Genomic DNA, 12,757 nt, shown 5'->3' with positions numbered 1-12,757 from the left:
TCTGCCCTTAGTAAAAAGATTAGCCACAGCTAAGTAGAAAGAAAAGTAAATGAGCAGAAATATACTTAGAGAAATATGATACTGATATCCCAGTAATCCTCCTTAGGCTCTGCCTATCTAAAGTATGACAATATATATTTATAATATTTAATCTATTACTCAAATTAGCCTAGAACTAAGAGGCAAGACATAGAAACATGCCTCTGAATATATCCTAGAACTAAAGAGATAATGCTGTTTAGTCATGTGTGAAAATCAACTTCTTTTCACTTTTATTAAAGAATGGCATTATTACTATAAAAAAAGATAACGCAACAAGTAAATGTTACCTCTATTGCTGTATAGTTAAGATGATTTCAGTTATTTTTCTTTTAAAATCTCAATCTCTGCTTCTTTGTTCATATTATAAAATGTTAGATTAGGTGCTTTTTAAAGTCTTAGCTCTAAAAATAATGACTACAGTATACAAGTTAATAAAAAAGCAAAGAATACTAAAATACTGACTTACCTCAACCTCTTGCTTCATTTTAATATTTTCCTTTTTCAGAGAAAGACACTGTTGCTCAATCTCTGCTTTTTCCAAAAGAATAGCATCCAGACGTTCAGTCAATGCCTATTTTAGAACAGAATTTATTTGCCTGGGGTTAAAAAAAATGGTGGATTGACCACATGCATAATTATCTCCTGATCTCTTCAAAACACACTAAAGTGAGAATAAGAGATTTTAAAAGGTATGAACATATTGAGCAAAGAGAAAAGGAGAAAAGAAATAAGGATAAGAGAAATTTCAACACATTTTTGGAAAACTTAATTACGGAGGAGGATGAACTGAATTAGAAGCAGAAAGAAAGCTATAGCCTAAGGACCTACATAAGGAAACACATATGAGAACCTGGCAAATATTCTGCAGAACTGAAATGCTCAGAATTGGAGGCACCGGATAGTGTTGAGGGAGGTGTAATGTGTGGGGCTCAAAAATTGAGGATTGGTCAACAATCTGAATAGGGACCAGTCAGAGAGTAAGCAAGAAATAACCTATGTCCTTCCTCCCTCAGAGACAGATTATTCTCTGCAGAAATTAAATAAAAGAAGTTAATGAGATGGAAAAAAAAATCAACAAGCCAAGAGTCAGTTCTTTTAAGACAGCTAGCAAAATAAACATTGTTTAGTAAAACTGATGAAGAGACAGAAGTTCCAAAAAATAATACAATGAAAAAGGAAGCATATCTATATAAGTCAGGCATAGAGTGGCTCATGCCTGTAATCCTAGCACTTTGGGAGGCTGAGGTGGACAGATCACTTGAGGCCAGGAGTTTGGGACCAGCCTGGCCAACATAGTGAAAACCCATCTCCACTAAAAATACAAAGAGAATTAGCTAGGTGTGGTGGTGTGCGTCTATAGTCCCAGCTACCCTGGAGGCTGAGGCAGGAGAATTGCTTGAACCTAGGAGGTGGGAGCTGCAGTGAGTCAAGATCGCTCTGTTGGGCTCCAGCCTAGGTGACAGAGCAAGACTGTGTCTTAAAAAAAAAAAAAAAAAAAAGTTAAAGAAAATTATGAATAACTATTAATATGAAAACTCAAATGAAACAGATCAAAATAAGAAGCAAGAATAGTCCCCAAGTTACTCTATAAAATTGGTATAACTTAAAACCAATATCCAAGTACTTTACAGAAAGGAAAAATCAAAGACACATTTTATGACAAATCTAGATGCAAAAATCCTAAACTAAACATTACTACACTATCATTATTTCTAATCAACATAGTATTAAAGATCCCAGTCTATAAAATAAAGCTTTAAAAAAGAGGTAGCCAAGAGTGGTGGCTTATGCCTGTAATCCCAACACTTTGGGAGATGGAAGTGGGAGGATCACTGTTGCAGCCTAGACAACAGGCGAGGCTCTGTCTCAAAAATAAATAAAGACATTAAGTATAAAGATTAAAAAAGTTTTTTGCAAATGATATGACTGTTTATATAAAAAAAACTATTAGAATCTATATGCAATTAGAAAAAACTAAGTGTTTCACAAAGTATATAAGACTAATAAAGTCAGTTTCATTTCTGGATAGTAGCGGCAAAGAATTAGAAAATATAAAGAAAAAGAAGACACCATTTACAATGGTATCAAGGAATATCAAGAGTCTAGAAACAACTTTACCAAAAGATGTCTGAAGGCCTTCCACAGAGGAAATTATAAAACTACAGATTACATGCAATTCCAATTAATCACAATGAGGTTTTTCATGGAATCTGACAGTATTTTAAATGTATATGGGAAAGTAAAAGACCATGAACAGCAAGATACTTTTGAAGAGAACAAAGAGAGGACTTATTCTCCTAGATATCATGATTTATTGTAAGGCTATAAAAAATAAAGACAATATAGTATTGGCAAAGGCACAGTCAACCAATGAACAGAAAAAAAAAAAAGTTCAGGCTCGGTGTGGTGGCTCATGCCTGTAATCCCAGCACTTTGGGAGGCTAAGGCGGGCAGATCACGAGGTCAGGAGATTGAGACGATCCTGGCCAACATGGTGAAATCCGGTCTCTACTAAAAATACAAAAATTAGCTGGGTGTGGTGGTGCACGCCTGTAGTCCCAGCTACTCAGGAGGCCGAGGCAAACCGCTTGAACCCAGGAGGTGGAGGTTGCAGGGAGCCAAGATTGTGCCATTTGCACTCCTTGCATGACAGAGTGAGACTCAATCTCAAAAAGAAAAAAAAAAAGAAAGAAAGAAAGAAAAAGTTCAGAAACAAACACAAACGTTTTTAACTATAATACTAGATTAGTGGAGAAAGACTATTCAATAATTAAGGTTGAAAATAGCTGATATTAAAAAAGACGTCATACCATACTATAAAGAAATAAACTCCATATGGATTAAGATTTGTCAAAAACAAAGCTTTAAACTCTTAGAAAGGTATACCATGAGCTGAGAGAAGATTTTTACCACACACATAAACAACCAAATATATGTTTATATAAAATATATATTTTAAAAAATTCTACAAACCAGTAGGAAACCCATTGGCCCATTAAGAAAATGGATGTTGGCCGGGCACGGTGGCTCACGCCTGTAATCCTAGCACTTTGGGAGGCAGAAGTGGGTGGATCACCTGAGGTCAGGAGTTCGAGTCCAGCCTGGCTATCAGGGTGAAACCCCATCTTGAAAAAATAAAAATTAAAAAAATTAAAAAAGAAAAAAGAAAATCGATGTTATACACAAAAAGAATACTTTCAATCCAGAACACAATGATCTATCATTTTTCACCAATTTGACAGGCAAAAATAAAAATGTATGACAATACCTAACGCTGGAGATGACACGGATCCACCGTATCCTTTGTACATTGCTGGTGGAAGTTATTTCCAATACTTGATAGTGGTTTGGCACTGTCTCCTGAGGCTGAACCTTCATGTGTAACTTTTGAGGCAAACATTCCACCCATTTACTTATGAGAATCCTTTGCAAATTTATAAAGGAGATGTATAAAAGAAGGTTCATTGTGCTTGTACTCCACCGCATAAACCTGGGCATCCATGTCTAGTTCTGAATGAACTGTGTTATTGTAATACAATGTAATACTCTATAGCAGCCATGGTGACATGCAGTGATACAGATGAGCTTTAGAAAAACAGTAAGTGCAAAAAGTTCTAATACATTACAAACAACATGATACCCTTTTAGTAAAGTGAAAAACTAAAATAAAAAAATGATAAAATGATACTTATAAATGCAGTAAAACTTTATAAAAGGAAAGGAAAAGCAATGAAGAACACAGGAATATCACTACCTGGGGTGTGGGAAACTAGGGGGCTGGAGTATCAAGGGTGTGAGGGCTACATTGGAAGATGTCTATTATTTTTAAGATCTTAGCTTTTTGGTGGGTTCACATGTGATCATATCACAAATAATTAAATTAGAAGGAAATGAAGACAATGCAAAGGAGGCAGAAGTAAACTCCAAGACAGTATGAATTTATTAGCTCAGAAAGATTACAGAACTTGTTGACTCTTTAGATGAGATGAAAAAAGAATTCATACGTCAAGAATGAGCTCTTTTAAATATTTAATATCAGAATAGAAATTTTAATGCAATGAGGGAAAAATTAAAAGTAGATGACATTTCTTCTTAGACAAAAGGAAAAATTCTATTGAAAATATAAATCTAGTTGAGCATTCCAGAAAGTTTTGTGGCATGCTCTAGACAGCCTCCCTTCATCTTCTATAATCAACATGTTCTTTCTTGCCTTCTTCTTCTACAGACAGTATAAAAGCTAAAACCTAAAACCCCCGATTTCTCAGATCCACAGGATGAGGGTGCAGGAGCACAGAGATGAAGAGTATCTGGGTCCTGATGACATCACTGGGACACTGCAACAGCCTGAGAACTGCTATGACTAAACCTCTTAGATGAAATAACACTAATTTAAAAACTTTTTTAAGAAAACAAAAACAAAACATGTAGAAAAATTCAGAGTTCTGTATCAATTTACAGCTATAATTCAAACATGAGAGTAGAATAAAGGAATGTTTAAATACAAGACAACATGAAAATTTACCTCCAGGAATTCATTCTCAGGAAGCTACAGAAGGATATGCTCTACCAAAATAAGATGGTTAACCCAGTGAATGACATGTGACCTGGCAAAGAGCAGGGGGCCAATGCAGGTAAGCAGTGAAGAAGTTCATAAGATCATCACAAAAGGCCTGGCCAAAAGTACAGGAAGACAGAAGGCTTTAGAAAGCAGGTACCAGGAATCACAGATTATTTGATCTGTCTGATCATTTGGAAAGCCGAAGGGGTCATGAAAGACAGCTAGATTTTCATCTGTTGTAACAGGAAGTTAACAAATGTCTAACACTGATATATCAGGTAATAGCAGTATAAGCATATTATTTACAAATATAGAGATGATTTTCAGAAGTTACTTGTTATTATAAGTTATTTAGAATTTAGCATTATTTAAATATTATGTGCATATGACTTTGGTTAAAACAACCTGAATTTTGAAATTAATTTTTTCACATTATATATAAGTATTGCAATATAAACTTCTGATTGGTATCAGAAGTCTATGTCAATTAATTTTAGGAGATCTATATGTACAGGCCAAATGCAAACAGCTATTAAAAAAACCTTAACTATCAGAAACACAGAATGGACAATATTTCTTAGGAAATACAAATCTGATTTCAAGTTAAAAGAGAAATTAACAACAGTGATATGGACTAGAAATTCAAGTGTCTTAACATGCAATTTTTTCATGCCTCTTGCATTTAGAAGCAGCATAAAAATTAACTGTAATACTGTGCAGCTCAAATTTTGACATGAGAAATAGGTTTCTTAGTCCTTATTTAAAAGTCAAATGGGTGAGGTTTGCAATGAAACTAGATTGTATTTTAATGCACTAGAAGATGTCTACCAGAAATTTTAATAATTTAAACTTGTAAGGACATACACTTTAACATGTTATGTGAAGAACAGAAAAGTTATGTTAAAAGCTATAGGTTTTTCCAGTGTGCTTTGCCAAAAAAGGGATATAACTTAGCAAGAGGGGAGAGGATCCAAGATGGTGGAATAGGATCAGCTCTGGATTGCAGTTCCCAGTGAAAACGCAGAGGGTGAGTGATCACCGCATTTCCAAATAAATTTTTACTGCCCACAGACCAGGAGATTCCCAGGCGGAAAAGCGCTATAAGTCTTCAGTGCAGCTGTTTCACCCGGAACAGCAGGTCTCTGCATAAAAACTCACACAAATCCGGGTGCTGTTTCAACCGGCGACTGGAATGCCTGGGAGACAGAGTTGCCCGTTCAGCTGAAAAAAAAGGGACTGAAACAGGGAGCCAGGTGATCTGGCTTGGCTGGTCCCACCCCCATAAAGACCAGCGATCTGAAATGCTCTGGATTGAGAGTTTCACAGCAAGCACAGCTGGACCTGGGATGGTCCAGCTCTGTGGCAGGAAGGGGGTCCGCCATTACCAAGGCAGTCCGCCATTACCGAGACAGTCCGCAATGACTGAGGCAATGTACCATTACTGAGGCAATCTGCCACCATGCAGACAGTCCGCGCCATTACTGAGGCAGACTGCCATTACTGAGGCAGTTCTAACTATACCCCTATAAACAAAACTACAAGGAAGTTCACACAGCAGCGGGGCAGAGCCCACAGCTGCTCAGCAATACCTCTGCTGGCAGACTATGACTAGGCTACCACCTCCTAGCTGGGTAGGGCATCTCTGAAAAAAGGCAGCAGAATGACAGGAACTTATAAAAAAAAGCCCCATTTCCCAGGACATAGTACCTGGGAAAAAAAGGCGGTTATGAGTTCTGCTGAAGCAGACTTAAACGTACTTGCCCAGCAGCTCTGAACAGAACAACGGAGCTCACAGCTCAGCACTTGAGCTCCTATAAGGGACAGACCAACTCCTCAAGCAGCTCCTTGACCCCTGTATAAACAAAGAGACACCTCATAAAGGAGAGCTCAGGTTGACATCTGGTGGGTATCCTTCTGGGACAAAGATAACAGAAGATGAAACTGGCAGCAACCTTTACTGTTCTGAAGTCACTGCAGGTGATCCCCAGGCAAGCAGGGTCTGGAGTGGACCTCCAGCAGTCCTATAGCACGGGTGCCTGACTGTTAGAAGAAAAACTAAGAAACAGAAAAAAATAACTTCAGCAACAAAAAGGACGTCCACTCAGAGACCCCATCTCAAAGTCACTAACCACAAAAACCACAGGTAGATAAATCCATAAAGATGGGAAGAAACCAATTCAAAAAGGATGAAAACACCGGAAACCAGAATGCCTCTCCTCCTCCAAGGAATCACAACTCCTCACCAGCAAGGGAAGAAGGCTGGATGAAGAATGAGTCTGATGAATTGACAGAAACAGGCTTCAGAAGGTGGGTAGTAAGAAACTTCTGTGAACTTAAAAGAACATGTTCTAACCCAATGCTAAGAAACTAAGAACCTTGAAAAAAGGTTTGATGAAATGAAATGAGAATAAACAACTTAAGTGAGGAATATAAATGAATTGTTGGAGCTGAGAAACACAACATGAGAACTTTGAGAAGCATACACAAGTTTCAAGAGCCGCATCAACCAAGCAGAAGAAAGGGATATCAGAGATTAAAGATCAACTCAATGAAATACAATGAGAAGGCAAGATTAGAGAAAAAAGAGTAAAAATGAACAAAGCCTCCAAGAAATATGGGATTATGTGAAAAGACCTAATCTACGTTTGATAGGTGTACCTGAATGTGATGGAAAGAATGAATCCAAGCTGGAAAACACTCTTCAGGATGTTATACAGGAGAACATCGCCAAACTAGCAAGGCATGACAACATTCAAGTCCAGGAAATACAGAGAACACCACAAAGATATTCGTCAAGAAGAGCAACCCCAAGGCACATAATCGTCAGATTGACCAGGATTGAAATGAAGGAAAAAATGCTAAGGGCAGCCAGAGAGAAAGGTCGGGTCACCCACAAAGGGAAGCCCATCAGACTCACAGTGGATCTCTCAGCAGAAACCCTACAAGCCAGAAGAGAGTGGGGGCCAATATTCAACGCCCTTAAAATAAATAACTTTCAACCTAGAATTTCATATCTAGCCAAATTAAGTTTCATAAATGAAGGAGAAATAATATCCTTTATGAACAAGCAATTGCTCAGAGATGTCATCACCACCAGGCCTGCCTTACAAGGGCTCCTGAAAGAAGCAATAAACAAGGAAAGGAACAACCAGTACCAGCCACTCTAAAAACGAACCAAATGGTAAAGACCATTGACACAATGAAAAAAATGTGTCAATTAATGGGCAAAACAGCCAGCTAGCATCAAAATGGCAGGATCAAATTCGCATATAACAATATTAACCTTAAATGTAAGTGGGCTAAATGCCCCAGTCAAAAGACAGACTGGCAAATTGGATAAAAAGTCAAAAACCAGCAGTGTGCTGTATCCAGGAAATCCATCTCATATGCAAGGATACACACAGGCTGAAAATAAAGGGACAGAGGAAGATTTACCGAACAAATGGAGAGCAAAAAAAAGCAGGAATTGCAATCCTAGTCTCTGATAAAATAGACTTTAAACCAACAAAGATCAAAGCAGACAAAGAAAGGCATTACATAATGGGAAAAGGATCAATGCAACAAGAAGAGCTAATGATCCTAAATGTACACACACCCAATACAGGAGCACTCAGATACATAAAGCAAGTTCTTAATGACCTACCAAGAGATTTAGACTCCCACACAATGTAATAGTGGGAGACTTTAACACTCCACCGTCAGTATTAGACAGATCAACGAGACAGAAAATTAAGGACATCCAGGACTTGAACTCAGACATGGACCAAGCAAACCTAATAGACATTTACAGAACTCTCCACCCCAAATCCACAGAATATACATTCTTCTCAGCACCACATCACACCCACTCTAAAACTGACCACATAATTGGAAGTAAATCACTCCTCAGCAAATGCAAAAGAACAGAAATCATAACAGTCTCTCAGACCACAATGCCATCAAATTAGAACTCAGAATTCAGAAAAGAACTGAGAACCAAACAACTTCATAGAAACTGAACAACTGGCTCCTGAATGTTGACTGGATAAACAATAAAATGAAGGCAGAAATAAAGATATTCTTTGAAACCAACGAGAACAAAGACACAACATACCAGAATCTCTGGGACACATTTAAAGCAGTGTCTAGAGGAAAATATAAAGCAATAAATGCCCACATGAGAAGCAAGGAAAGATCTAAAATCGACACCCTATCGGCAAAAGGGATGGAGCTGGAGGCGGTTATTCTAAATGAGGTGAAACCAAAAACCATATATATTCCCATAAGTAGGAGCTAAGCTATGAGTATGCAAAGCCATACAGAGTGACATAACGCATGTTAGAGACTCATAAGAGGAAGGGTGGAAGGGGAGGCAGGGATACAAACACTACACAGTAGGTATAATGTTCACTACTCTGGTGATAGGTACACTAAAATCTCGGACTTCACCACTATATAATTCATTCACCACTATTTAACAAAAAACCTCTAGTACCCCAAAAGCCATTGAAATAAAAAAATCAATAATCTGAGATAAAGGTTAGGAGAGGGGCTTCAAAGGTAGCTGATTAGAGGCATCTCTTAGTTACCTCCTCCTCTATGAACCAAAATAGTAATTACATATATACAGATCATCCAAGAAAGAAACACAAATTCAACAGAGAAGTGACAGAAAACATCTTAAGTAAGGTGATATAGTTTGGATATTTGTCTCCACCCAAATCTCACATTGAAATGTAATCCCCAATGTTGGAGGTGGGGCCTGGTGGGAGGTGTTTGGATCATGGGAGTGGTTCCCTCACGAATGGCTTGGACCATCCCCTTGGTGAAAAGTGAGCTCTCACTCTGGGTTCACAAGATTTGGTTGTTTAAAACTGTGTGGCACCTCTTCCCACAGTGCTCTCTCACTTACTCCTGCTTTCACTATGTGACCTGCCTGCTTCTCCTTTCCCTTCCACCATAAATAAAAGCTCCCTGAGGCCTCCCCAGTAGCCAAGCAGATCCCCAAATCATGCTTCCAGAACAGCCTGCAGAACCGTGAACTAATTAAACCTCTTTTCTTATTAATTACCCGGTCTCAGATATTTCTTTATTTTTCCCATAGACTGCAGGTATTTCTTTATAGCAATGCAAAATGACCTAAAACATAAGTTAAGAGAAGGAAGTAAGGCACTCTGCTCAGCTACAGGTGGCTGGGAGTTGAGATAAATTCCCCAATGCTCAGAAAGGCTAAGTGACAGACTCTCAGCAGTCCACATTCCTGTTGCAGATGTCTACAATCCTAGCTATAGAAGGCTCCTTTGACCCCTGTGGACCCCAAGACTCACACAGGGAGTTTACTGGAAGCCACATGAAGGCACTGCTCCAGAGATCTCACGCTGTCCCCACAAGCCCCTGAGTTTCGAACAGTGGCAGCACAGTGCCATGGCCTCCACTCAACTGGATTATGTCCTGCCCTGCAACCTGGGCTGATGTGGCAGCCATGGGAGGCAATCCTGCCCCTTCTAACCATGCAGAGGAGTAGCTGTGCATTCTCATGGACCCTGAAGAGAAATTTCACTGCCTGCAACTGCTGTGGCTAAAGACTGCTGCGGGCCAAAGCACAGGTGAAGCTGCCTACCTGTAGCTGCTCCCAGAAGAAGCAACTTCACTGTCCTCAATGTCAGGGACACAATATGCTGCTGTCTCCACCTGAACATTCCACTGGTGGCCTGGGATGCTCACCCCACCCTTGTACACCACAGCCAGCATCTTTATGCACCATTGAGAAGCCTAAGAGCACAGCCTGTCCTGGCTCCAGCCCTTAGCAGTACCTGAGCACAATGTCCAGGGGACTAGGAATTACCCAGCCCAGTCCATTACCACTGGCACCTGAACACTTCTCCTGGGGCCTGAGATAGGGCCCACTTAACCTGTTGCTACCACCATAGCAGACACTCATTGCTATGTATCGCCTACGGATATGGAGACTGGCCCAATCAACATACCACAGTCAGTGACAAAACCAATGCTGACCAGTTAGGCCCCAGAGGGTTGTTCCACCACCGCTGTTGCCATTTCCCATGTTATATCCACTGCCCAGGAGCTCAAGAACCTACCAAACAGCCTGGCCCACTGTTGCCATTACTAGCACCCGATCAAGGTACCTGGAGACTCAAGAATTGTCCTGCTAACACTAGTGCCAGCAGACACCACACCCTGGGGCCCAGGAACAAGCATACTTAATTCACAACTGCCACTACTAGGGCCTGAAGACTGGCCTACTACTTGGTATTCCAGGCCCCAGCAAAACTTTACCACAGCCTCCACTGACAACTGCACCCTAAGCCACTGACGAAATCACAGACACCACTGACACTGTTTACAGCCAAATAAGTCATACTGATCCTACACTACTGCATACCCCTAGAATCAAAGCCACTGTGCTCTAACCAAGCAATGCTAAAGGTCCATCTTCAGGAAAAAGTTCTTCTCTAAATAAGCAAATTAAAAAAAACTGGAAAAACTGACTATTACACCAGATGCACAGATATCAACGTAAAGGACACAGAAAACACTAAAAAGCATGGAGATATGACATCTCCAAAGGAACACTATAATCTCTAGCAACAGATCCCAGTCAAAAAGAAATTCATAAAATCCTGAAAAAAGAATTCAAAATTCTGATACTAAAGAAGCTCAGTGAGACACAAAAAAATTCCAGAAAACAAAACAATCAGAAAAACAATTCAGGATATGAATGACAAATTTATCAGAGATAGGTATCAGAAAAAAGAACCATACAGAAATGCTAGAACTGAGGAATTCATAAAATAAAAACAAAATACATTCAAAAGATTCAGCAATGGACTAGATCAAGCAAAAGAATGTCAGAACTTGAAGACTGATCTTTTTTTTCCTGACATAGGCAGAAGAAAATAAAGGAAAAAGAATTTTTAAAAATGAGCAGTTTCTGGTGTGATGTCTGGAGATGACGTGTAGAAATGGGACCTTCAAAAGGTAAGGAAAAGAAGGAATAACAAGTCATCAACCTTGGACCTCAGGTGGCTGAAGGAGAGAATGTATTTAGTGTCTGCCATATCTTTGCATCCTTCAATGACACTTTTGTCCATGTCACCAATCTTTCTGACAAAGAAACCATCTGCTGTGCGACTGATGGGATGAAGGTAAAGGTAGACTAAGATGAATCCTCACCATATGCTCCTATGTTGGCAGCCCAGGATGTGACCTAGAGGTGCAAGGAACTGAGTATCACTGCCCTATCCATCAAACTCCGGGCCACAGGAGGAAACAAGACCAAAACCCCTGGACCTGGGGCCCTGTCAGCCTTCAGAACCCTTGCCTGCTTGGGTATGAAGATTGGGTGGATTGCGGACATCACTCCCATCCCCTCTGACAGCACCTGGAGGAAGGAGGGTAGCTGTGGTCACCATCTGTAAACACAACTCCTCAAAATATTTTGTTAATAAATTGCCTTCACGAAAAAAAAAAGAGTAACATTGGCCAGACATGGTGGCTCACAGCTGCAATCCCAGACCTTTGGGAGGCCAAGGCAGTGAGATCATCTGAAGTCTAGAGTTCGAGACCAGCCTCACCAACATGGTAAAACCCCTACTCTACTAAAATGCCAAAAATTGCTGGTCATGGTGGTGTGCTCCTGTAATCCCAACTACTTGGGAGGCTAAGGCAGCTTGAACCTGGAAGGTGGAGGTTGCAGTGAGCCAAGATCACGCCACTGCACTCCAGCCTGGGTGACAGAGCAAAACTCTGTCTCAAAAAGAGAGGCTGGGCACGGTGGCTCGCACCTGTAATCCCAGCACTTTGGGAGGGCAAGGTGGTGAGATCACCTGAGGTCGGGAGTTTGAGACCAGCCTGACCAACATGGAGAAACCCCATCACTACTAAAAATACAAAAATTAGCCACACATGGTGGCACATGCCTGTAATCCCAGCTACTTGGGAGGCTGAGGCAGGAGAATCGCTTTAATCTGGGAGGCGGAGGTTGCGATGAGCTGAGATCACGCCACTGCACTCCAGCCTGGACAACAAGAGTGAAAGTCCATCTCAAGGAAAGAAAAAAGAAAAAACAATGAGGAAAAGCAAAGTCTTTGTGACATATGCAACTCCACACTCCATACAGTCACCAAATATTTATTTGAATTATTGGGGTATCTGAAT

General features: G+C 40.1%; 1 protein-coding gene and 1 pseudogene across 3 annotated transcripts in view; one reads left to right on the top strand and one right to left on the bottom strand.

The window, feature by feature from the left end:
* Positions 1-12,757, bottom strand: part of GCC2 (GRIP and coiled-coil domain containing 2) — a 60,321-nt gene that overhangs the window by 36,487 nt on the left and 11,077 nt on the right. For all 3 annotated transcript variants that reach the window (XM_017541123.2, XM_017541127.2, XM_017541125.2), the window contains one exon: positions 509-613. In XM_017541123.2, coding sequence (XP_017396612.1) covers positions 509-613 — 105 coding nt within the window. The remainder of the gene's footprint in view (positions 1-508; positions 614-12,757) is intronic.
* LOC119473087 lies at positions 11,563-12,088 on the top strand (annotated as a pseudogene).

This window comes from Cebus imitator, unplaced genomic scaffold (assembly GCF_001604975.1).
Source record: "Cebus imitator isolate Cc_AM_T3 unplaced genomic scaffold, Cebus_imitator-1.0 Scaffold131, whole genome shotgun sequence".
NCBI lineage: Eukaryota > Metazoa > Chordata > Mammalia > Primates > Cebidae > Cebus > Cebus imitator.
This window is presented reverse-complemented; position numbering and strand designations above follow the sequence as displayed.